This window comes from Mytilus californianus, unplaced genomic scaffold (genome assembly GCF_021869535.1).
Source record: "Mytilus californianus isolate M0D057914Y unplaced genomic scaffold, xbMytCali1.0.p SCAF_14, whole genome shotgun sequence".
Taxonomy (NCBI): Eukaryota; Metazoa; Mollusca; class Bivalvia; order Mytilida; family Mytilidae; genus Mytilus; species Mytilus californianus.
Window position 1 is genome coordinate 10,775,784 of NW_026262626.1, and position 22,828 is coordinate 10,798,611.

Genomic DNA, 22,828 nt, shown 5'->3' on the forward strand with positions numbered 1-22,828 from the left:
ATCCTTATGAATATGAGTACTAAGCTTTCAGTTATGTGATCCCATCTTCATGGTAAACTAACTTAACCAAGAATTATATACCGAAATGGAGGAACAGACAAATAAACATTTGCAGGACATAAAAAAAAAATCAACAAAAACAAAGCAAAGGCACTTTTCCTGTGTGTTGTGATATATAATGCAGGGGTTGATTAAGTAATAACACAATTGTAAACAAACCACACTTAATCTCTCAAAAAAAACTAAACATTCAAGCTTTGTGCAAAGTTTAGAAGAGTTCATGTACATCTGAGTGCAAATTTCACTTATTGGTCTCAGCAAGAAATTTGTAAATTCGTTTAAAGGAAAATCATTCAGTAGTCAAATTAACAAACAACTTTTAAGTGAAACTGCTCTATACAGAACCCTGCATGAACAAGAAAACTGTCTAGAGTGAATTACTATAGGAGAACATCAAGTAACATTGGCAGATCAAGGATTTTCAAAAAATGGGGTTTGAAAGTCAAAAATCAGAAAAAAGTACTAAAAAAAACCACACAATTTCAGCCCAAGGGGAACTGACCACCTTAGGGGCTTCACTCCTGACAAAATATATTGTAGTCATTTAACTGAGTAGTAAAATATTCAGTCCTAAAGAAATAGTTTAAACACATTTCACAGAATTTCTCATTTAAATAACACTGACATGACATTTAGACAAAGATAGCATAGACAAGTTTCTTTCTATAAAATTCAATGTTTTTGAAACTCTTTTTCAACTGAGACCAATATATAAGGTATGAATCCCAGATTTCTATGTAAAATTATTGTCATTTAATTGTACGTGGACTGGTCCAGACTCTAGAGATGTCATTTAATTGTAAATGGACTGGTCCATACTCTACAGATAACTTTGCTATTCCCTTTCTTTGTTTTTTTTGCTTTTATTTTTAACACACGGACACGCTGCACAGTATTATGTCCTAACTTATGTCCCACTATTCTGTCTATATAATCTCCTATGGCAACCTAAAAAAAGATAAAAATTACAATGTAATTACAATTTCACAAATAAGGCCATAATAAAAAAATCCTATATCCTCATCAAACTTTTTTTTTAAATTGGGACAGGGGGACCTATTTATATGTATAAATGAAAGAAAATAGTAATAAAGCAAAATACATATTTTGGGTTATAATCAGGATTCTTTATTATTATAGCCTTACTTTTATTCTTATACATAAGAAACTCTGGATTTTTCTATTTCCATAGGTACTGATTTTTTTAATTTTTTTAATTTTGATTTTGATATTCATGAGGTTATCTTGTTTTAATATCAAAGCTGTACCTACAATCTTCATTACCTGGACATAAATGCAAGTTTTGATCTCAGGTCAATGTAGAATTATGTTAAATAATGTCATGTTCTGGTATACATATGGAGTGAAAACCAAGCCTACACCATAACATTTCTATCCACCTTGGTGATAAAAAATAACTATAAATTAAACAGCATAAAAATTCGTAAGGGTTCCACGGAACCCAGTGTCTTGCCTACTTTTTCTGTTAATCGCAGGCTCAACAAAAATCAGGAAGTAAATCAATAAAAATATTCCTCTTGATACTATCTTTTGATTGTAAGAATCTTCTGTTCAGTTTGGTAAAAATCCAGGATAGTTTATGAATCTAATAAATGTTTAAAAACTTTAACTGCAGACTGAATGTAATGTTAACTGGAAGAAAACAAAATGTCCTTCTAGATACAAGCATTTGATCATAAACAAGCTTCTGTCCAAGTTTGGTACAAATCCAATATAGTATAAGAAAGTTATTAAAATTTTTAAAACTTTAACCACAGAGTGAATGTGTTGTTTCCTGGCAGAAAATCTAAGTCCATTTAAAAGTAAAATTAGGAAAAAATGGATTTATTTTTTTTACAAAATTTACTTCTGGATACTATCTTATGATCATAAACAAGCTTCTGTCCAAGTTTGGTAGAAATCCAGGATAGTTTACGAAAGTTATTAAAATTTCAAAAACTTTAACCACAGAGTGAATATTTGTGGACGCCGCCGCTGACTACGACGTGGACGACGCCGACAGAATGTAGGATCGCTATGTCTCGCTTTTTCGACTAAAGTCGAAGGCTCAACAAAAATAAGGAGATGTGGTATGATTGCCAATGAGACAACCATCCACCAAAGTTAAAATGAAGTGGATGTAAGCAATTATAGGCAACTGTATGTCCTTCAACAATGAGAAAAACATATACTGTATAGTCGGTTATAAAAGGCCATGAAATGAAAAATATGAAACAATTCAATTGATAAAAAACTAATGGCCTAATTTATAACAAAACAATTTGCGAAAAAAAAAAGTTGACAGACATGAACCAGCGACAACCACAGAACTACATGCTCCTGACTTGTGACAGGCACATACAGAATGTGGCAGGGTTAAACTAGTTTGGTGGAGCTAAACCCTCCCCCTAACCTTGGACATTGGTGTCACAGTACAACATAAGAACAAACTATAAAAATCAGTTGAAAAGGGCTTAACTCATCAGATCGATAAAAGCAGAAAACATCTAACAAAAACACAGACCGGACATAGCAGCATATCTATACATCCCAAAACAACAAAAACACACCATTAAAGTAAAGATCTGAGAGTACTCAAAGTTACTGACAGCTAGATCAAAGCCAATAACAACTAATAGAATAAACTGTTGACACATAGATATGTCTCGCCTGTCCGCATAAAATTCAGAAAAAGACAATCTGATGGGCAGCAACATTGCTTATTAATTCAAAGTCGCTGGACCATGATCTTGACAAACTCAGATGTGCTGATAGTAATGCAACTTTATACAAAATATCATTGATCTGTCACAACTGACTTAAGGATGTATTCTTCTGATGCTTCAGTCTCGTTGAAATCTCGTTCTGGAATTATTTCCAAAACATGTGATACAAGTGGAAAATATCAATGAATTTAAAAAATGTTATAATCAAACTTAACTCTATGAAAAAATTGTGTATTTACAATAAGTAGTTTTTGAGTAATAAATTTTTTAAATTTTATTACCAATCAAGTCATTCTTTTTAGCCCAAATTTTGATAAAATGGGTGAGGGGTACAAGAAATGATTTTACCAGAAATATGTACATCCCATATCACTTTTTTCTTTTCAAATTTCTTAGATATGTATTTTTTCAATCATTTATAACAAAGAAGTTGAAATAATACGCGTTTTGTTCTTAAAATAGAGAAAAATCACAAATTAACAAAATTGACAACATGGTAAATTTGACACGAAAAAGCATCAAAATATGACAAAACTTATTAACACCTACCTATAGTTTTTTAAGTTAAATTTATTCAGATTGGTCCACTTCATCTTTATTGAAAGTATGAAAAAAAGTTTAATTGTGGAACTGTGATTTTTTTCACGATAATAGCCCAAAAATGGGTAAAAATTGATGAAAAATGAGAAAATCATCAAAATTGGGTACTTTCAAAGGACCCTAGCAAAAAAAGAAGTGCACCACCATATGAATTTTTCTTCATCAATTATTTTTTTACAGTCATATAATCCCAAAAATCAGGTTAAGAAAAAAAGTTTAATTCTAGAATTTTTTGGCTCCTCAGAGGTGTACATCCTTAAGCAGAAAACTTAACATTGAAAATTGTTAATTAATTCAAAGTCACTGGACCATGACCTAGGGGGCATGGCCTCAAAATAGTCGTCAAACAGATATGTACTGATAGTAATACAACTTCATACAGAATATCATTGATCTATCACAAGTAGAAAAAAAATTAGTAGATCCTATCAAACTAACTCAAGCAGAAAACTTACCATTGAAAATTGCTTATTAATTCAAAGTCAATTGGAGCATGACCTAGGGGGCATGGCCTCAAAATAGTCATCAAACAGATATGTACTGATAGTAATGCAACTTCATACAGAATATCATTGATCTATCACAGGTAGAAAAAAATTAGTAGATCCTATCAAACTAACTCTAGCAGAAAACTTACCATTGAAAATTGCTTATTAATTCAAAGTCAATTGGAGCATGTCCTAGGGGCCAGGACCTCAAAATAGTTGTCAAACTGATATGTACTGATAGTAATGCAACTTCATACAAAATATCATTGATCTATCACAAGTAGATCCTATCAAAATAACTAAAGCAGAAAACTTAACAATGAAAATTGCTTATTAATTCAAAGTTACTGGATCATGACTTAGGGGCTGGGCCTCAAAATAGTCGTCAAACTGATATGTACTGATAGTAATGCAACTTTATATTAAATATCAATGATTTATCACAAGTAGTTCCTATCAAACTAACTTAAGAAGAAAACTTAACAATTGTTGACGCCACCGCCATTGAAAGAAAAAATCCCTATGTCTCGCTTTCCACGACCTTCGTAGCAGGCGAGACAAAAATCATTAATCTAAGACTAAAATATCAATCAGTACACATCCAACATCCAATGTCACAACACAACAGTCAATATCTATCCCCTTGGTTTGTAATTAATTGTAGTGGATTTATTATTTTTGTTGGAACCAATTTTTTATGGATCTTGCAGGTGTATGTGAACCACAAATTTAAATTTTCAATGCTATAAGCTTGCATGCAGACTTTGGCAAAATCACTAAATCAAATATCTAGGACAAGTGGTATTAGGGAAAATAAATGAATCAGCTGCAACACTGGTTCTAACAATAAGTCAGTTTACCTACCTTTGAACTTTTATTTTTGAAAACTTCTCCGTTTACTCTTAATTTCTTAGTGTAAAACTCCTCATCCATTTTCCTATCAACAGAATTGATAAATTGTAAGTAAATTAAAGGTATAATTTGAGATGTCATATAACTGGTAAATCCCTTCAAGTAAGAATGAGCCCATCAAAAAATCAAATGTTAAGGATGTAGTTAGGTGAAATTAAAAAAAACCTAGAACTTAAAATTGGTACTACAAGTCAGAAGAGCATTAGTAAAGGAACAAAATATGCTAAAAATATTGATAGGTTATGAAACTCCTTTTTGAGATATTTGATTTTTAAAAATATGACGGGAAAAGGCTAACTCAGACTATTATCTTACATTTAGCATTGACATTATTTGGGTCTCAAATCGTACGAAAGAAATCAAGAATCTGCTTGAATTTTGGTAATGACTTTTTTATGAGCTATTGATGTCTTCTATGAAAAGAAAAGTGGGTGATATGGGGCAAAATATTTTACCCTGTATTGTAGGAAAAAATCCCAGGAGTCTAAACATCTGACAAAAATTCCTAACCTGACCTGACTACATAATAAAACTTTCAAAACCTAATTGTTTACTTCAATATAATATAATTACTCTATGTTAATGCCAAAATTTATTTTGAAAATCACAAACCACATGTTCTTGAAAAATAATGAAAATAAAGCTCAGCTCCATCCTATGTGACCTGCTAGGATGAGGGATATATGCGGTAAAAAAATTGGGGATATGGGATATAAAGGGTAAAAAAAAAGGTGGAGATGTGGATTATAGGGGGTAAAAAAGAGTGGTATCTGGGGAAAATAAGGGGGATAATTGGAAGTGGTAAAAATTACAAAAAAAAAAGGATTTGGAAATGCGCACCCCTTGTCCCTGTCTCCTACATCTGCCAAAGATGTTGGAGGGAACTTCTGTGAAAAGGGGTTGTTGCTAATAATCTTCTATTACAGCATGGAATTACTAAGATACAAGAAAAAGAAAATCAACAAAAAAATTATGAAAAATTGTATTGAGTATTGATGATATAATTGCTGAGGCTAATTGAGTTATCTCCCATGTTAAGTAGTTTACATTCTTAAACCATTCAATCCTGAGATTCTAGTGGGGCATTTTTTCAAATTTTAGTCACAAAGAGTAATGAGCTGTAGTAAGATAACACAATATAAACGAAAGCTGTGTCAAATATTTACGTTCTACTTTCTCCCAAAGATTTGGCTAACAAAGCATCAACCCTCATGGCTGACACTACAACCTCTTTCTCTACAAATTCAGTTGTTGCTACTTCATCCTCTTCATATAACTCAAATTCTTCATCTGACTGAAAAAAAAATAGTAAACATGTAAAAAGTATTTCAATCTTTAATTCAAATGTTTAAGTTGTTCTTCAATAATTCTTTAATAATATATGATCTTCTATGTAATTTATTACCAGATTACCGGTACCCTTCTGGAGCAGCTGCACCTATGTTACCTATCCATTTTTGGTTGGGATTCAAGTTGATACCAGTATATACATAGTTAGCTCAATCTAGACAAAGTTCAATTTCTGTATAGTTTTATGGACTGCTTTTTGTTGTTGTCTTTTTGTCCATTTTTTCTTTAGACTTTTTGTTTTTTTTCATTTGGATGTGATCAGTGGGGGTGTTTACAAGTCTCTCTTCCTTCCACTTATAATTTTTATTGTTCCATTGATATCTTTTCTGGTTGAATATAATCTTCTTAAGCAAATGCCTTTCAAAATAAATTGGAACCTTATTATTTATAATTCACCAGGGAACTATAAATGTCGATTTTTGTCAGTTCTATTGTCCCATTGAACATGTTGCTAAAGTTAAAGCACATGCATTTAAAGCTCTTGTCCGACCAAAACTAGAGTACTGCTCAACTATTTGGGATCCACATCAAAAACAGCAAATTTCACAAATTGAAAAAGTTCAGAGAAGAGCAGCGCGCTTCTCATGCAACCGCTTCCATAACACCAGCTCAGTTACTGAAATGATGACAGACTTAAATTGGTACCCACTTGAAATTAGGCGTTTACGATACAGACTTGTATTCTTCTACAAAATTATACACGAAATTGTTGCAGTCCCTACATATAACCTTTTTATCCCACTAGACAATAGAACTAGACATAGCAATCCACACTCATTTAGGCAAATACAAACATCTGAAGACAGTTATAAATATTCATTTTATCCACGAACAGTTATAAATTGGAATCATCTGCCACAACAAATAGTATCATGCAGTACAGTACAGGGATTCAAGAGTATGATCTCAGAATCTGCTCTCATCCCCATTTTCTATCCCTAACTATTTTGTTATCAAATGTATATAGTTTTATCTAAATGAAATTTTTTCAAATGTACATACATTATTTTGATATTTTGATTTTGTTTTTTTAATTTTTCTTGCTACAATGTAAATTATAAAATTTTATAGTCGATGCCCGGCGAATAATCTTCAATAATTGAAGGATCGCTAGAAACTTAAAGAAGAAGAATACAATATGTGACTTGAAGATATTTGCTTTCAGACGTCCTTTTTTCCAGGAAAAAGTAACGTGTTCGATTGAGTAAAACAGGCACAGTTTGCATTGTCAATAATACTGATATTAGACCCAAAGAATAGAACTTTTGGTAAAAAAGAGGGACATTCAGGTTTTTAACGGCTTCAGGGGGTATCGTCTCTTGAACAGGACCGACTTTTATATAATAGACGACTTTCGAATTCATGGACTTTCTAGAAAATTTTCTGTTTTGCAATGCTTGTGTAATTATGTTACAGCTATAGTAAGAACCTATTGTTTGATGCTGTTGTTTACACTTTTTATATTTGGTACAAACCTCTTCTTCCAAGTCTTCGTTGTCATCAGTCTCTGAATCTGAATTGTCTGCTTGTTCAATCTTTTTTCTCTTTTTTTGCAAGTTATCAGTAGTACTAAAATGTCTTTCCACTGTTGGACAACACAGTGTTACTAAGTTTGAATAGCTATAGGTGTCTTGAGATTTCTTTTCAGCTGAAATTCCTTGAAGTTTCTTGAAACAACAATAAGAAAGTGTTGATCTTTGACATAAATTATATGTGAAATTCTTTGACACTACAGATGGTAATGAGTATCGACTGACTATTCGAAATATTTTAGAAAAGTTCAACATGGTTTCACTTAAAATGGGGATGTTTATGGCACGGGAAGAGAAACAAAAAAATCATGGTGCGCTGTGTAAAAATATAATCATACATACAGTAAAACTCTGGAATAGGGTGATATTCAATTACTTTTTATTAATCTTGTGATATACCTGATTATACTAGAAAATTCAATTAAAAAAATGTATCTACTATTCTAAAAAAAAAATATATACCAAACGACAACTCGGAAACGCTTTTCAACTTTTAGGTGGACTTTTCTGACGTGCTAATTATTAAACTGTAAAAATTTGGCGGGAAAGGTTGAACACCGCAATGTCCAATGGTGTAGATAGCCTAGAAAATGCACCCAGCATAGATGAAAACCCAACAGAAGAAAATCCCAATGGCAATGAGACTCTAGTTTTGCAATGTTCACAATGTAGTTCAATTGTTGGGGATACAACCGCTTGGGCTTTTGCTGATGATGTATTGAGGACTGTCAGTTTGAAAAGTATGTCCAAATTTCGTGCTTAATATTGATATAATTATCCTGGGATCTTGATTACCTATGACGATACAGCCCATGCACAGTCAATCATATTCCAACTTAATTTAAATTTATGTGGTATCCTCTCACGAACACATGATTAATCTCTCGTTTCATTTGTTAAAAACACAAGATGCAAATATGCACCTTGACCTATAATGGTTTACTTTTATAAATTGTAACTTGGATGGAGAGTTGTCTCATTGGCACTCATACCACATCTTCCTATATCTATATCCCATCTTTCAGCACTCAAATTGTCTTTTTCATCCATTGTATTGCTTTTCTTTTGTGTACATGTTTATCATGTATATGTAACATCAAAAGGATATACCATATTGACTCTGTCAGCTGAAAATGAAAATTCACAGCAGCATTAATGACTGGCAAACATAACAATAATTTCACATTATGAAGTATAATGTATGTCCAAAAGAAATCGGAGGAATAGCTCAACACACTTTCAAGGGTTCATGATTTGAGTATGCAATTATTGTGCAGGTAATTTTGCCACAGATGAGGCAAATCATTTTGAAACAGAATATCATATTTGTATTCATCTTCCATCCTTTGATTTGATAAAACTATAAAAATAAAAAGATGTGGTATAATTGCCAATGAGACAACTCTCAACCAGAAACCAAATGACTTGGGAATTAACAACTATAGATCACCATACGACCTTCAACAATAAGCAAAACCCTTTCACTTTCTTACATGTCTTTTCACCAACTCGAAACACTTTTTATCTTGAAACAATGAACTTAATACTTGTACCTCCTGTACTTTTATGGTGTTGCAGTATGAAATCTGTTCTGAAGTGCAGCTACTGATATTACAGTGGAGGTATTTTGAAATCAGCAGATAAATTACTTTGAGCTTGCATTCAGTAATTGCGAGCTTCCCGAAACATGATATCGTCTATTATTGTTTTGTTGTTTGTACTTGGTTTTATGCACATGTACAAATATTTTTGATATTTAGATTTACTATATGAGAGTATTTTTTTTATTATCATTTTACAGATGCATCTGAAAAAGTTTTGATTACAGAAGTCTTGGAAACATCAAAGAATGGCACAGATTTCGGCAGGTATAGTGATATTGTCGAAGGAGGGAAGTAAATACTAGCTGTTAACATTTACCTTTTCTATTACCATGATTACAGAGTTAAGAACTGAGACAATAGGACAAATAATCAATAATTTTGAAATGAAAAAACATTTTGCACTCATGGTTCAGCTGATTGTTAAGATGTTAAATTTTGATATTTGAATTTGTATTTAATTTTAACTATCTATTTTTAGTGCCTTTAATGTGCTGAAATGTGAAGTATGTAATGAAGAGATTGGTCGAATGTACAGGACAACACCAACTCAGCTGGATCATTTACGTGGCCTCTTCTCACTGTTTATCGATAAACTTACCAGGTGACAATGCACTTTCATTTAATATTAAAAAATAATCAGAATTTAATCCACATTCTCTAAAAAATTTACAATGAAGAGGGGATTGAAATGCTTTTAGGATGTGGGATTAGGGGTAGTAAAAAAATAGTGTGTGGGATATAGGGGTAAAAAAGTGGGGATGTGGGATATAAGGGGTTAAAAAGTGGGATCTGGGAAAAAGGATTAAAAGTGAGAAATGGAAATAAATTTCAAAAAGGCGGGATTTGGGAAATGAGCACCCCATATCATCCACCTCAATTAACAATATCAATAGATGTGATTCCTTTACATGACAAATTGATGAGTTATTTAATACTCTAGTAGAATATTGCAAAAAATGGAACCCACCTAAAATGTTCGATTTTATTATTGTACAATGGGATCTTTTTTTTTTTTTACATATAAAAAAGGCAAAGCACTTTTTGGGAATAAACAATAGTGAAAAGCCCCAGAACATTGATTACATAGAATGTTCTAAGTCTTGTTACTTTGAACTAATGGCTGGAAGAGCCTAAAGTGGTAAGATTGGTACAAATAGCACAGAAATTCTTTTGAAGAACTTAAATATTCAACTACTTTATTTGTGATGTGGTTATAACCTTGTCAAGAGTCCATCTTCTATGGAACTGTTTTATTATTTTTTATTTCATCATATTTTCTGGTGGGTTTGAACCCAACCCTACTGAAAAATTTTCGATTTTAATACGATCTTGAGAGGTGAACATTGACCGAACTGTGTTTCTTTGTCATTCAAGTATTACCTGAAATTACAGCAGTCCATCCATACTGACTGGAAGTAAATGTGACTTGAGTGTCTTGCTGGGGAATTATTATTGGCAAGCCAGGTCTGCTTAAATGTCAATTTTTACAGATTTCTGACAAAACGGTGACCTAGATTTTACAGACCAGATTTCTTTTGGCCATATTATACCTCCTTGTGTTCCTGTACCACCTATGCATGTATTTATGATAATAGTTAATACCTACAGCCCATACCAGTAATGTAGTGGAAATCAAGACTCCCACCCCCACCTGATTTTGGCTATTTTTCATGTTTTTCTGATTTTGAACTCTAAAAAGGCCATTAAAGTTGCCATATTTTCATAAATACACATCTGAGAAGAGTTTATGGACTATGAATTGCATGGTTGAAGTCCCTGCTGTCAAGACAGTTCAGCTGGGGCAGTTCTAAAAAAAGTATGGAGGGTCATACAGGCCATCAAAGAATGGTGGTCGCCATCATGACTACGGGTGGGATTTAGGGCGAATGGGTTAAGGTACCGTAGTACTCCATTTAAAGATCTCAATGAAGGCAAAATGGTTTCCGTCAAGACATTTTGAAAAGGAGGTACCTCAATTTTGCTACATAACATGATTTAAAGGATGTATTATATTGTGACCTCACTAACTGAACCATACATTTCATATGTGATTCATTTTTTTCTTTTTGTATGAAGGGCTAATTTTGCCAAAGGAGCCATTTAGTGTTCTTGGAGTCTCTTGTTTTAATGTTTATTTCTCAAAATTAAGCAAAAAAAATTCATAAACCTATTTATATTTTTCCAAAAATTTGAAAATTTTACATTTTGCAAAATTTAAATGTGGTTACTTTTGATTCAGTAGCAGAAGTGTATAATGTGTACAATATAAATATTTTTTTGCAGTTACCAAGTTGGTTCATGTTCACAGAACTGCCAAGCTGTGACCTTAGATGACACTTTGTCTTTTGGAGAACTGAAAGAAATGCACACCAAATTAAATAAGGTATAACTTTTAATAATTTCATTGTGATCATATGCTATATATATTTATTACAGAAGAAGGATTTTCTTATTGCGGAAATAGTGATGGGAAAGATTTTGCAAACATAAAAACTCACATTTTTATGCAGCATTTCCTGAAATCGCAACAATTAACATCGCATTTCTGTCCACTTTTCAACAATGGCAATAATAAATATACAAAAACATTTTTGACTCAGTTATTACAGTATTAGCTTCAAACTGAAAGTCAGTACAGAATGTCTTTGCCAGCCCTCAATTTAGTCTACTGAAATGGTCGCCTGGGCGACTTTAAAAGCTGATTGGCGACCAAAAATTCTTAACTGGTCGCCATTTGGGCTATTAGAATATTGAAAATCTGGCGACCGTAAATTTTTCGGAAATTTTGCCCTGATCAGAGTTTGGTTTTAAAAATTGTCTGAGCGCTTGACAGTAACACAAATTTATACTGTATTTCAAGCGCCTTTTGGATTTCAGCTTGATCTTGTCAGCGCTTTATTGCATCAGGTAATTGTTGGTCATTTGTAAGCATGGACTGAAAATGGCACAGATCTATCTTCTTCGTATTTTAGCACTCAGTCACAACTTTGACTATTACGTGCCGTTAGAAAGAAAACCATTGGCATTTATAGATTGTGTTATTGAAAGCACATGGTTGAGCCTCATTCTCGATTTCGTCAGTAAACAGATGAAACAAGGTCGGCGACAATATTGTAACTTGTTCTCATAGATTCAGTTAAATACCGGCTACAATTTCGCAAACGATTTTAGAGATTTTACTAGACTGGGGCTTCAGACTACCGCTAAACATTGCAGATTGATATAAAACATGTTCAATGAAATAAAATTAAATAAAAACACAGAACAAAAACATAATACTTTTATTTCACAAGGGTTTTTTAGCTAGAAAAAAATGTAGGCCACCTGAAATTATTTCCTGGCCACTGAAATTTTGAGTTGGCCTCTAAATTTTCATATCTGGTGGCCAGTTGGCGACTTCATTTCAGAAGCTACTTAACTTTGAAGGCTGTTTGCATTTTCTAGGAATTTTTTGTGAATATCCTATATATATATTTGTTAATAGTTGGTAACAATGACTAATGCTTATTTTAAAGACACAATAATACTGAATGAGTGAGGTCTTTATGATAGTTACCATCAAACATTCAAACTGTTTAATATCAGGAAATCACTCCTAAAGTTTGTTTCCTATGAATAATATTAAGGATGTTTGCTCCTCTTGTTTTTGAATTTTTGTCAGATATTCAGAATCCTTTAGTTTTATCCATGTAATGCCAATAAATATTTTGCTGGTTAACCCCTACTTTTCTTTTTATAATTTTGTTACGTATAGTTTAAAAAGCTTTATTTGAAAATCTTACAAAATCCTTGTTATTTTTTCATAGTTTTAGAAAGAAAAAAAGGTGCCAATGTTAAATGTATGAAAAATCTAGAGAGAATCACTTCCCGCAAAATTTTCAATGGCATGAAGCAGAGTAGCGAACATTCTTAAATTATTTGGCAGTTTCAATTTCTATAATTTTCAGATTATTAATTCTGAAGTTTAAGTACTTAAAAATTTATTTGGCTCAGTTTTGTTGAGTTTTCTGTAATTGTGCCTCATTAATATTTTTATGGATAACATAAGTTAGATGGGGGATCACTGATGCCAAGTGGAATCACACCATCAGCATTGTTTATTTTTTATTACAGATAAAGCAAGTACTGATATCTGTAGACGGTAGACTGAAACATATAGAGACATTCCTTGAGGAGTATGACGACCAACCAGAAAGTGTCCCCGATGACAGTCACAATATCAATCCTATTGAAATGTCTAGGAAAGAAGGCGGTTTTCACGCATTTATACCACCACAGCAACCAGAAACAGTTAGAAGACCAGAGACAGTGTCCAGGGAAATGTACAATTCTGGCGTGATCTCAGAAAATAATGTTCAGTCATACAATGCAGGGATGCTGTCAACAAAGGGTGCACAGAAAAGACCAGCGTTTAGGAAATTAGATGATGGGAATAGTAGTGTTTTTTCTAGAAGTGATGATCTTCTTCAGGAGACTGATGATGGACTTCAATCCAGCTACAGAACAAGTCAGTCATACATGGAGACACTTAAAAGGAAGAAGAATTCTGATCCAAGGGCAGATAATTCAACTTACAAAAATAAAAGAAGCAAATATTAGTCTGGGTACTAAATGTTTAAGTGCTAGAATGTCTAAAATCATATATTATACCATTGTATTTAGAAATACAATATACCAGAAATGCTGGTGGGAACATTTGAATTAATGAAAGGAGTAGGTTAGATATAAGGCCCTAGAATGGCCCCTGATTCTAGCTTAAATTTGAAATTAGGATTTATTGACCAATGTCACAATAAATCATAGCTAATACAATTACTAAATAGGAAAAACATGTACATCTTTTTGTTGAATATTTACGTTCCTGCATTCTATTAATGGTGTCACAAATAGGACTCATTTTGATTTTCCGCGAAAAATAAATTCAATGAAAACAGGTAAATTAACATTATTTTTTGGACAGGAAACATGGAGTGCATGCATTGACAAAATAGATCTTTTAAGATAGTATTTGTTATGACATTTTACATATCTGACTTGAATATTTAGTTTGTCACACCTGTGCTCTATGTTTACTATGCCTTAACTTGATTGAAATCCGGATTATTTTGTCCAATTTTGCAAAAATCTCTGTTTTTAAACCTATTTGGGATGTAAAAATCAATGCTTAAAAATAAAACTTCTACAAAAATAGCTCTATTTAACCTTCTCACATGACTTTTCATCAACTTAAAACATTTTTTATCTTTAAACATTGAACTTAATAATAGGAGCCAGATAATAGAGCTTACTCCTTTGATATGTAACATTTTTATGAAATTTGATATTTGACATTGTATATTTTATCTTGTGATAGAATTGGTTGACATGAAAATACGTTATTACCTTTAAGGATGGACTACAAGTTTGAAAGTTATGCACATTTGCTTTGGTGGAGTAAAATCATTATTTTTATTCCCCACCTACAATAGTAGAAGGGCATTAAGTTTTCCAGTCTGTGCATCTGTCTGTCTGTTTGTCCTGTATCAGATTAAAGGTTTGGGTTAAGGTAGTTTGTGGTTACATCAAGTTGATTCCCAGTTCATTGTGAAGGTATCTGTTAACATATATGTCATTATATGTTTATGTCAAATTAGGGTTTTGCCCCATATTTCAAGGGTTGTTTTAATTGGGGGGTTTTTTTTTTGAGAAAGAAAGTGTATCTGGAGTACTATAAAAATTTATATACTGAAATTTCCAGTTTAATATAGTGCTCAACTCAATCTGATTAAAAATTAAAATCTTTAATTGCTCCCATTCTGATATTTGTGACATATCAAACGGGAGCAATAAAAGGATCTAAGCTATATTAAGTTGTGCTTTCCTTGGCTGTTAAGATAGTTTTTGCAGCTGATATGATGCTTCATAATAGAGCAAGCACTGGGAATTGAAAAAAAAAATATGCAAGTGAATTGTTGATGAATGGATGTGTTCATAGTGTGTCAATATTCTTGTAAAAAACCTTTAGAAATTCTTTGCTATGCAAGATTGTATAAAGACTGGAGGGACATCAAAAGAAGAAAAAAACGTGTGAATGAAAATTTCCCAAGAAATGTTGGGTCTTATGGTGGGAACATCTTTGAATTTTTTACACTGATTGGCATGGTCAACTAGGATTAAAAACTTTGATTAGAGCAATGATTTACACAATACATTGTTATTACTTGAGGCTTGCCAAATATAATGAATGACTTGTAAATATTGTTATATATTTTTTTTAGATAGCAACTTTTTTATTGTTAATACTATACCATAATATGTAGTTAACAAGTTTGTTGAAGAACAATTTGTATAGTATTTTATTTGTTTTTTTTAATTGTATATTTAGAATTATGATGCTGTACTTAAGTACCAAAAATAAAATGTAATACAGCAACTTTTTTTAGTGCAAACAGTTTTTGAATACACATATGATATATACATAAACAAGTTTGGCCAAGCACACAGCATCTGGGAGCAAGAGCAAAAACTGGTCGTCTCTCGAGTCCAAATAATGTGTCCTGGTAGGTGATATGTCTTTCTGCAGACTGTTGCTTTGTGAACTATAACTAGAAGCTCTAAAGAGCCTGTGTCGCTCACCTTGGTCTATGTGCATATTAAACAAAGGACACAGATGGATTCATGACAAAATTGTGTTTTGATGATGGTGATGTGTTTGTAGATCTTACTTTACTGAACATTCTTGCTGCTTACAATTATATCTATCTATAATGAACTTGGCCCAGTAGTTACAGCGGAAAATATTTTGTAAAAATTTACAAAAATTTACAAAATTTTTGAAAATTGTAAAAAATTGACTATAAAGGGCAATAACTCCTTAAGGGGTCAATTGACAATTTTAATCATGTTGACTTATTTGTAGATCTTACTTTGCTGTACATTATTGCTGTTTACAGTTTATCTCTATCTATAATAATATTCAAGATAATAACCAAAAGCTGCAAAATTTTCTTAAAATTACCAATTCAACGTCTTGCCTGATTGGTCTGAAAATTTCAGTGCAGATAGATCTTGACCTATTGAACAATTTTATCCTGTCAGATTTGCTCTAAATGCTTTGGTTTCAGAGATATGAGCCAAAAACTGCATTTTACCCTATGTACTATTTTTTAGCCATGTCGGCCATCTTGGTTCGCGGGTGGGGTCATCAGACACATTTTTTAAACAAGATACCCTAATGATGATTGTGGACAAGTTTGGTTAAATTTGTCATAGTAGTTTCAGAGGAGAAGATTTTTTTGTAAAAGATTACAAAAATTTACGAAAAATGGTTAAAAATTGACTATAAAGGGCAATAACTCCTTAAGGGGTCAACAAACCATTTTGGTCAAGTTGACTTAATTGTAGATCTTACTTTGCTGAACATTATTGCTGTTTACAGTTTATCTCTATCTATAATAATATTCAAGATAATAACCAAAAACGGCAAAATTTCCTTAAAATTACCAATTCAGGGGCAGCAACCCAACAACGGGTTGTCCGATTCATCTGATCATCTGATCTTGACCTGATAAACAAATTTACCCCATGTCAGATTTGCTCTAAATGCTTTGGTTTCAGAGATATAAGCCAAAATCTACATTTTACCCCTATGTACTATTTTTAGCCATGGCGGCCATCTTGGTTGGTTGGCGGGGTCACTGGACACATTTTTTAAAATACATACCCCAATGATGATTGTGGCCAAGTTTGGTCAAATTTGGCCGAGTAGTTTCAGAGGAGAAGATTTTTGTAAAAGTTTAGGGACGCAGGACGACGGACGCCAAGTGATGAGAAAAGCTCACTTGGCCCTTAGGTGAGCTAAAAATAAGAGGATGTGGTATGATTGCCAATGAGACAACTCTCCACCAGAGACCATATGAAATAGAAAATGGCAACTAGAAGTCACTGTACTGCCTTCAACAATGAGCAAAACCAATACCACACAGCGAGCTATAAAAGGGCCCTATAAGACAGAGGTGAAACAATTCAAACAAGAAAACTAAAGGCCTTATTTTTGTACAAAACATTAAAGGAAAAACAAATACGATATACAGCAACAAACAACAACCACTGAATTACAGGCTCATGTCTTGGGACAGGCATATACAGGTTGCATTTCTGTAAATATAGACCATTCCCCATAGGAACTCCTTTTACAGCTAAAACTGTGCTACTTTTACTATTTAGTTTCATAAAAAATTATATCCTAGAACAAAAGTTCATATACAGTATTTTTTTTTTTAAAGGTCAAAACATAAGACTGTGTGGCAAATTTTCAACATTTATATGCCTCAAACTCTACATGAGTTTAAATTTGTTCTAAAATTCTGTACTACCCCTCCATTCATTTTGGGTCTTCCTCAGAATTAAATTTGGCTGCTACTGTAAATTCAGAAATTATTGCGTGCATTTATTATTGCGATTTTGTCATTTTAGACTAAATTGCGATTTTAATTTTTGCGAAAAATCCTAATTAATTCATATGAAAAATTTCAAAATGCGAGTTTAAATTATTGCGATTATTACCCTGTCGCATTTTTCGCAATAATAAAAACATCGCAATAACTTCTGATTTACAGTATCTATGTGTATTTATACTGTTAAAATTCTCAAGTTGTGTCCCTATGAGATGAAACATAGAGATCTTATCAGGGGTTTATGTTTTTTCCTTTGTTTTTTATGCTATCCAAGGGTTATGATCCAGTCCCCTCTTGGCTAGCGGGGAGATTTTTAACTCACCTGGCCCAAAGGGCCAAGTGAGCTTTTCTCATCACTTGGTGTCTGTCGTCCGTTAACTTTTACAAAAATCTTCTCCTCTGAAACTGCTTGGCCAAATTTAACCAAACTTGGCCACAATCATCATTGGGGTATCTAGTTTAAAAAATGTGTCCGGCGACCCGACCAACCAACCAAGATGGCCGCCATGGCTAAAAATAGAACATAGGGGTAAAATGTAGATTTTGGCTTATATCTCTGAAACCAAAGCATTTACAGCAAATCTGATATGGGGGTAAAATTGTTTATCAGGTCAAGATCTATCTGCCCTGAAATTTTCAGATGAATCGGACAACCCGTTGTTGGGTTGCTGCCCCTGAATTGGTAATTTTAAGGAAATTTTGCTGTTTTTGGTTATAATCTTGAATATTATTATAGATAGAGATAAACTGTAAACAGCAATAATGTTCAGCAAAGTAAGATCTACAAATAAGTCAACTTGACCAAAATGGTCAGTTGACCCCTAAAGGAGTTATTGCCCTTTATAGTCAATTTTTAACCATTTTTTGTAAATTTTTGTGATCTTTTACAAAAATCTTCTCCTCTGAAACTACTGGGCCAAATAGAATCAAACTTAGCCACAATCATCATTAGGGTATTCAGTTTAAAAAATGTGTCCGATGACCCTGCCTGCCAACAAAGATGGCCGACATGGCCAAAAATAGAACATATGGGGTAAAATGCAAGTTTTGTCTATTATTCTGATAACCGTTATAAAAAGAGGAAATCTGAAGAGGGTAAAATTGTTCAGAATGTTGAGCTCTACCAATTATCCATATACGTCAAAACTGTAAGACAATTTCCTGTAGGAGTTATTGCCCTTAAATGACAAATTTTACCACTTTTTTTCGATTTTTGCCTATTATCATATCTTGAAAACTATAAAAGATAGAGAGAAACTTTAAATTGCAAAAATGATCAGAAGGACAAGTTCTTCAAATAAGTCTTATGGTTGAAATCATCCGTTGACTCCTTATTAGAGTTATTTCCCTTTGATGCCGATTTGTACAATTTTTTTTGCGTTTTTGTCTTATATCTTAAAACTTATAATAGATAGAAAGAAACTTAAATATACAAAAATGATCAGCAAGACAAAATCTACAATTAAGACAAATGGCAGAAATGGTTCAGCGACTCCTTATTGGAGTAATTGTCCTTTTATTATGATTTTTACCATTTTTTTGGCGTTTTTCCTTATATATTAATTATAATAGATAGATAGAAACTTAAATAATCAAAAATGATAAGCAAGACTAGACCTACTAACAAGTCAAATTTTGCTGATATAATAAGTAGACTGTTACTCTTTATAGGAGTTTTTTTACCCTCTCTTTGTGTTTAGAGCAAAAGCTAAATAAGATCCTGAAGATAGAGAGAAACTAAACAGACTTCAATGATCAGCAATATAAGATACAAAAAGAACCAGAGATTTTTGTCATTAATTCTATTCTCGTCTACAATGTTGGAGTGTCCCCTCTTGAATATGCATATAGACCAAGGTGAGCGACACAGGCTCTTGAGAGCCTCTAGTTTTTTATCCTGAATGACTGTTCAGGACATAAATATTATTCCATTCCCTATTTTTTATCTACATGATCAATGCATAAAAACTACCAGTAAGTCCCTTTTTTTTTTTCGAGCCTTCGACTTTTGTCGAAAAAGCGAGACATAGCGATCCTACATTCCGTCGGCGTCATACACAAATATTCACTCTGTGGTTAAAAGTTTTTGAAATTTTAATAACTTTCTTAAACTATCCTGGATTTCTACCAAACTTGGACAGAAGCTTGTTTATGATCATAAGATAGTATCCAGAAGTAAATTTAAAAAACAAATTCCTGTTTTTCCGTATTTTACTTATAAATGGACTTAGTTTTTCTGCCAGGAAACATTACATTCACCCTGTGGTTAAAGTTTTTAAAATTTTAATAACTTTCTTAAACTATCCTGGATTTTTACCAAACTTATACAGAAGCTTATGATCATAAGATAGTATCCAGAAGTAAATTTAAAAAAAAAAAATTCCTGTTTTTCCGTATTTTACTTATAAATGGACTTAGTTTTTCTGCCAGGAAACATTACATTCACTCTGTGGATAAAAGTTTTTAAAATTTTGATAACTTTCTTAAACTCTCCTGGATTTGTACCAAACATGGACAGAAGTTTGTTTATGATCAAAAGCTAGTATCTAGAAGGAAATTTTTATTAAAATTTTGTACTTGTTTATCCATATTTTACTTATAAATGGACTTAAGTTTTTCTTCGAGTTAACATTACATACAGTCGGCAGTTAAATTTTTGTCTCGCCTTGACGGAGTCAAAAAGCGAGACATAGGTATGCTGTTTCCGGCGTTGGCGTCAACAATGTATTAGTTTGTGATTAGGTCTAGTTCATGGTGAACCACTAGTGGTTGGTCAATGATATTTGGTATGCAGTTGTATTAGCATTGGCACATCTCATTACCATGGAGATTATTTGGCTCAGCCCCCTCAGTCAAGGTCTATTGACTTTGAAACTTTTCATAGTTTACATGTATTAGTTTGTGATTAGGTCAATTTATGGGGAACCACTAGTGGTAGGTCAATGATATTTTGTATGCAGTTGTATAAGCATTGGCATATCTCATTTACATGGAGATTATTTGGCTCCGCCCCCTTAGTCATGGTCTATAGACTTTGAAAATTTTGCTAAGTTAACATGTATTAGTTTGTGATTAGGTCAGTTCAAGGGGAACCATTAGTGGTAGGCCAATGTTAATTGGTGTTCAGTTGTATAAGCATTAGCACATCTCATTTCCGTGGAGAATATTTGGCCCCGCCCCCTCAGTCATGGTTCATTTACTTTGAAACTTTTGCTTAGTTTACATGTATTAGTTTGTGATTAGATCAGTTTAAGATGAACTGCTAATGTTAAGTCAATGATATTTGGTATGCAAATTTATTGGCATTTGCAAGAATCGTTTCCATGGAGATTATATAGCCCCACCCCTGATCATGGTTCATTGACTTTGAAACTTTTACATAGTTTACAAGTTAATGTTTGTGTTTAGGTTTGTTTAAAGGGCATGACTTATAATAAGTCAATGGTATTTGGTATGCAGTTGTATTAGCATTGGCACATCTCATTCCATGGAGATTGTTTAGCCATGTACCTTCAGTCATGGTTCATCGACTTTGAATATTTGCATAACTTACATGTTAAAGTATTGCTATTTTAATTTCAACATTTGCATTATCAAAATTACAAAAAGGCGAGACATATCTCTGTGATAACAGTTTATTTAAAACATTTATAAGATTCATAAACTATTCTGGATTTTTACCAAACTTGGACAGAAGCTTCTTACAATAAAAAAATTGTATCGAAAGGAATATTTTATTAAATTTTTTTCCTCATCTCAGTTTCGTTGATCCTGCGATTAACAGCAAAAGTAGGCGAGACTCCTCAATCTTATGGCCTTATTTTCATGGATCAGCAACTGCTTGAAAAAAAATTTAGTTTTATTTATTATGCAAAATACTCACTTACTTTGAGTGATGGGATAACTTTATATGGGATCCTTGAAGGGTCTACGTGTCTATCAGACAGGGTTCACCCGACCTATACTTTATTTCACGGAACAGTGATCAAGGTTTTGTTTTCATGGTAAAGTTCATCTCAGATACTATATGCAATATGTCAACTACATTTGGTGTATGGAATGATTGTAAGGTGTACTGTCCTACTGGCAGGTTTTACCCGACCTTGACCTCATATTTATGGTTCATTGGTCATTGTTAAGTTTTCATGTTTTTGTCCGTTTCTCCAATACTATAAGGGATCATAGATTTATTCTTACGAGGAAGCCCCGAGCATGCTCGGAGGATGCTCGGAGCTTTTTCAGTAGGCTCTTCTCAGCAGTTTATGTGACAATAATTATCATGATCCATTAAGATGTCAATCAAATCTATAGCACTTTTATAATAAGGAAAGTAGAGCATTATAGAGGAAACTCCATTAACACCTGTGTAAACATCTGGTCTATTCAAACAAATCTTGCATTAATTTTACAAAACTATAAAATAGATGAGAAATTCTTCAATATTACTGTACAATGCTTGGTATCAAGTCTTCACAGAAAGAAAATGATTTCAAAACATTTTCTTAATAATTATCATTCTTTTTCAATACACATGATATAGAAAAACACTCAAATTTTATATTTGAAATATAAATATATTTTAAATTTATACTATATAAAATGAAATATAAAAGTCATCAAAGACACAAACTATGGTTATTGTCATAAACCATACTACCAAAACATAGTACATTCAGTTTCATACGAAAAAGGGTTGATCTTTTTTTGTATTCCATTTAATTTGATAGTTGTTTGAAATAAATCCTCCATTTCATTGCAGAAAAGTTTTTTTGAGACGCAAACATGTTTCTTGGGTGTTCAAAGCAATAAAAATATATTATATTCTACAGGGAAAAAAGGGGGAGAGAATTTGATTGGTTAACTTCTGGTGATGTTTACTTTCTTATATGCACTGAAAAGTTATGCTATATTTTCACTGTAGTACAGGACATTTATTTATGTCAAGTATTTCTTTATTTAAAACATAGATAAATTCTGCACATTTTTTTTTGAAATATAACAATCATGACAATTAAACAAAGACTTATAGGGGGAAAATAATTTTACTCATGCCAAGTATTTCTTTATTTAAAACAAAGCTAAATCTGCACAATTAAAAAAAAATGCCAAGTAAAGAGAGAC

The 22,828-nt window shown here is 32.5% G+C and overlaps 2 protein-coding genes across 2 annotated transcripts; one reads left to right on the forward strand and one right to left on the reverse strand.

Annotated features, from left to right (window-relative positions):
* Positions 1–652: 652 nt before the first annotated feature.
* On the reverse strand, positions 653–8,001 carry LOC127724196 (mitochondrial transcription rescue factor 1-like). The gene is made up of 4 exons (XM_052231095.1): positions 7,612–8,001; positions 5,953–6,080; positions 4,739–4,811; positions 653–1,008 (listed from the first exon to the last, which is right to left on the reverse strand). Exons 1-4 carry the CDS (start codon positions 7,921–7,923, stop codon positions 850–852), a joined length of 672 nt encoding a protein of 223 aa, XP_052087055.1. The 5' UTR covers positions 7,924–8,001; the 3' UTR covers positions 653–849.
* A 155-nt stretch (positions 8,002–8,156) lies between these two features.
* On the forward strand, positions 8,157–15,684 carry LOC127724195 (uncharacterized). The gene is made up of 5 exons (XM_052231094.1): positions 8,157–8,408; positions 9,470–9,536; positions 9,751–9,873; positions 11,556–11,655; positions 13,386–15,684. The coding sequence occupies exons 1-5, from the start codon at positions 8,231–8,233 to the stop codon at positions 13,869–13,871; spliced, it is 954 nt and encodes a 317-aa protein (XP_052087054.1). The 5' UTR covers positions 8,157–8,230; the 3' UTR covers positions 13,872–15,684.
* The last annotated feature ends 7,144 nt before the right edge of the window (positions 15,685–22,828 follow it).

Bases quoted from the DNA above. Each gene is read 5' to 3' on its own strand.
- LOC127724195 (XM_052231094.1), top strand. From the start codon at position 8,231: ATGTCCAATGGTGTAGATAGCCTAGAAAATGCACCCAGCATAGATGAA. The intron at 9,537-9,750 runs GTATAGTGATAT...ATCTATTTTTAG, and splicing joins AATGGCACAGATTTCGGCAG to TGCCTTTAATGTGCTGAAAT. The intron at 9,874-11,555 runs GTGACAATGCAC...ATTTTTTTGCAG, and splicing joins TTTATCGATAAACTTACCAG to TTACCAAGTTGGTTCATGTT.
- LOC127724196 (XM_052231095.1), bottom strand. From the start codon at position 7,923: ATGTTGAACTTTTCTAAAATATTTCGAATAGTCAGTCGATACTCATTA. The intron at 6,081-7,611 runs GTTTGTACCAAA...TTTTTTTTTCAG, and splicing joins ACGAAGACTTGGAAGAAGAG to TCAGATGAAGAATTTGAGTT. The intron at 1,009-4,738 runs GTAGGTAAACTG...ATCTTTTTTTAG, and splicing joins TCAAAAATAAAAGTTCAAAG to GTTGCCATAGGAGATTATAT.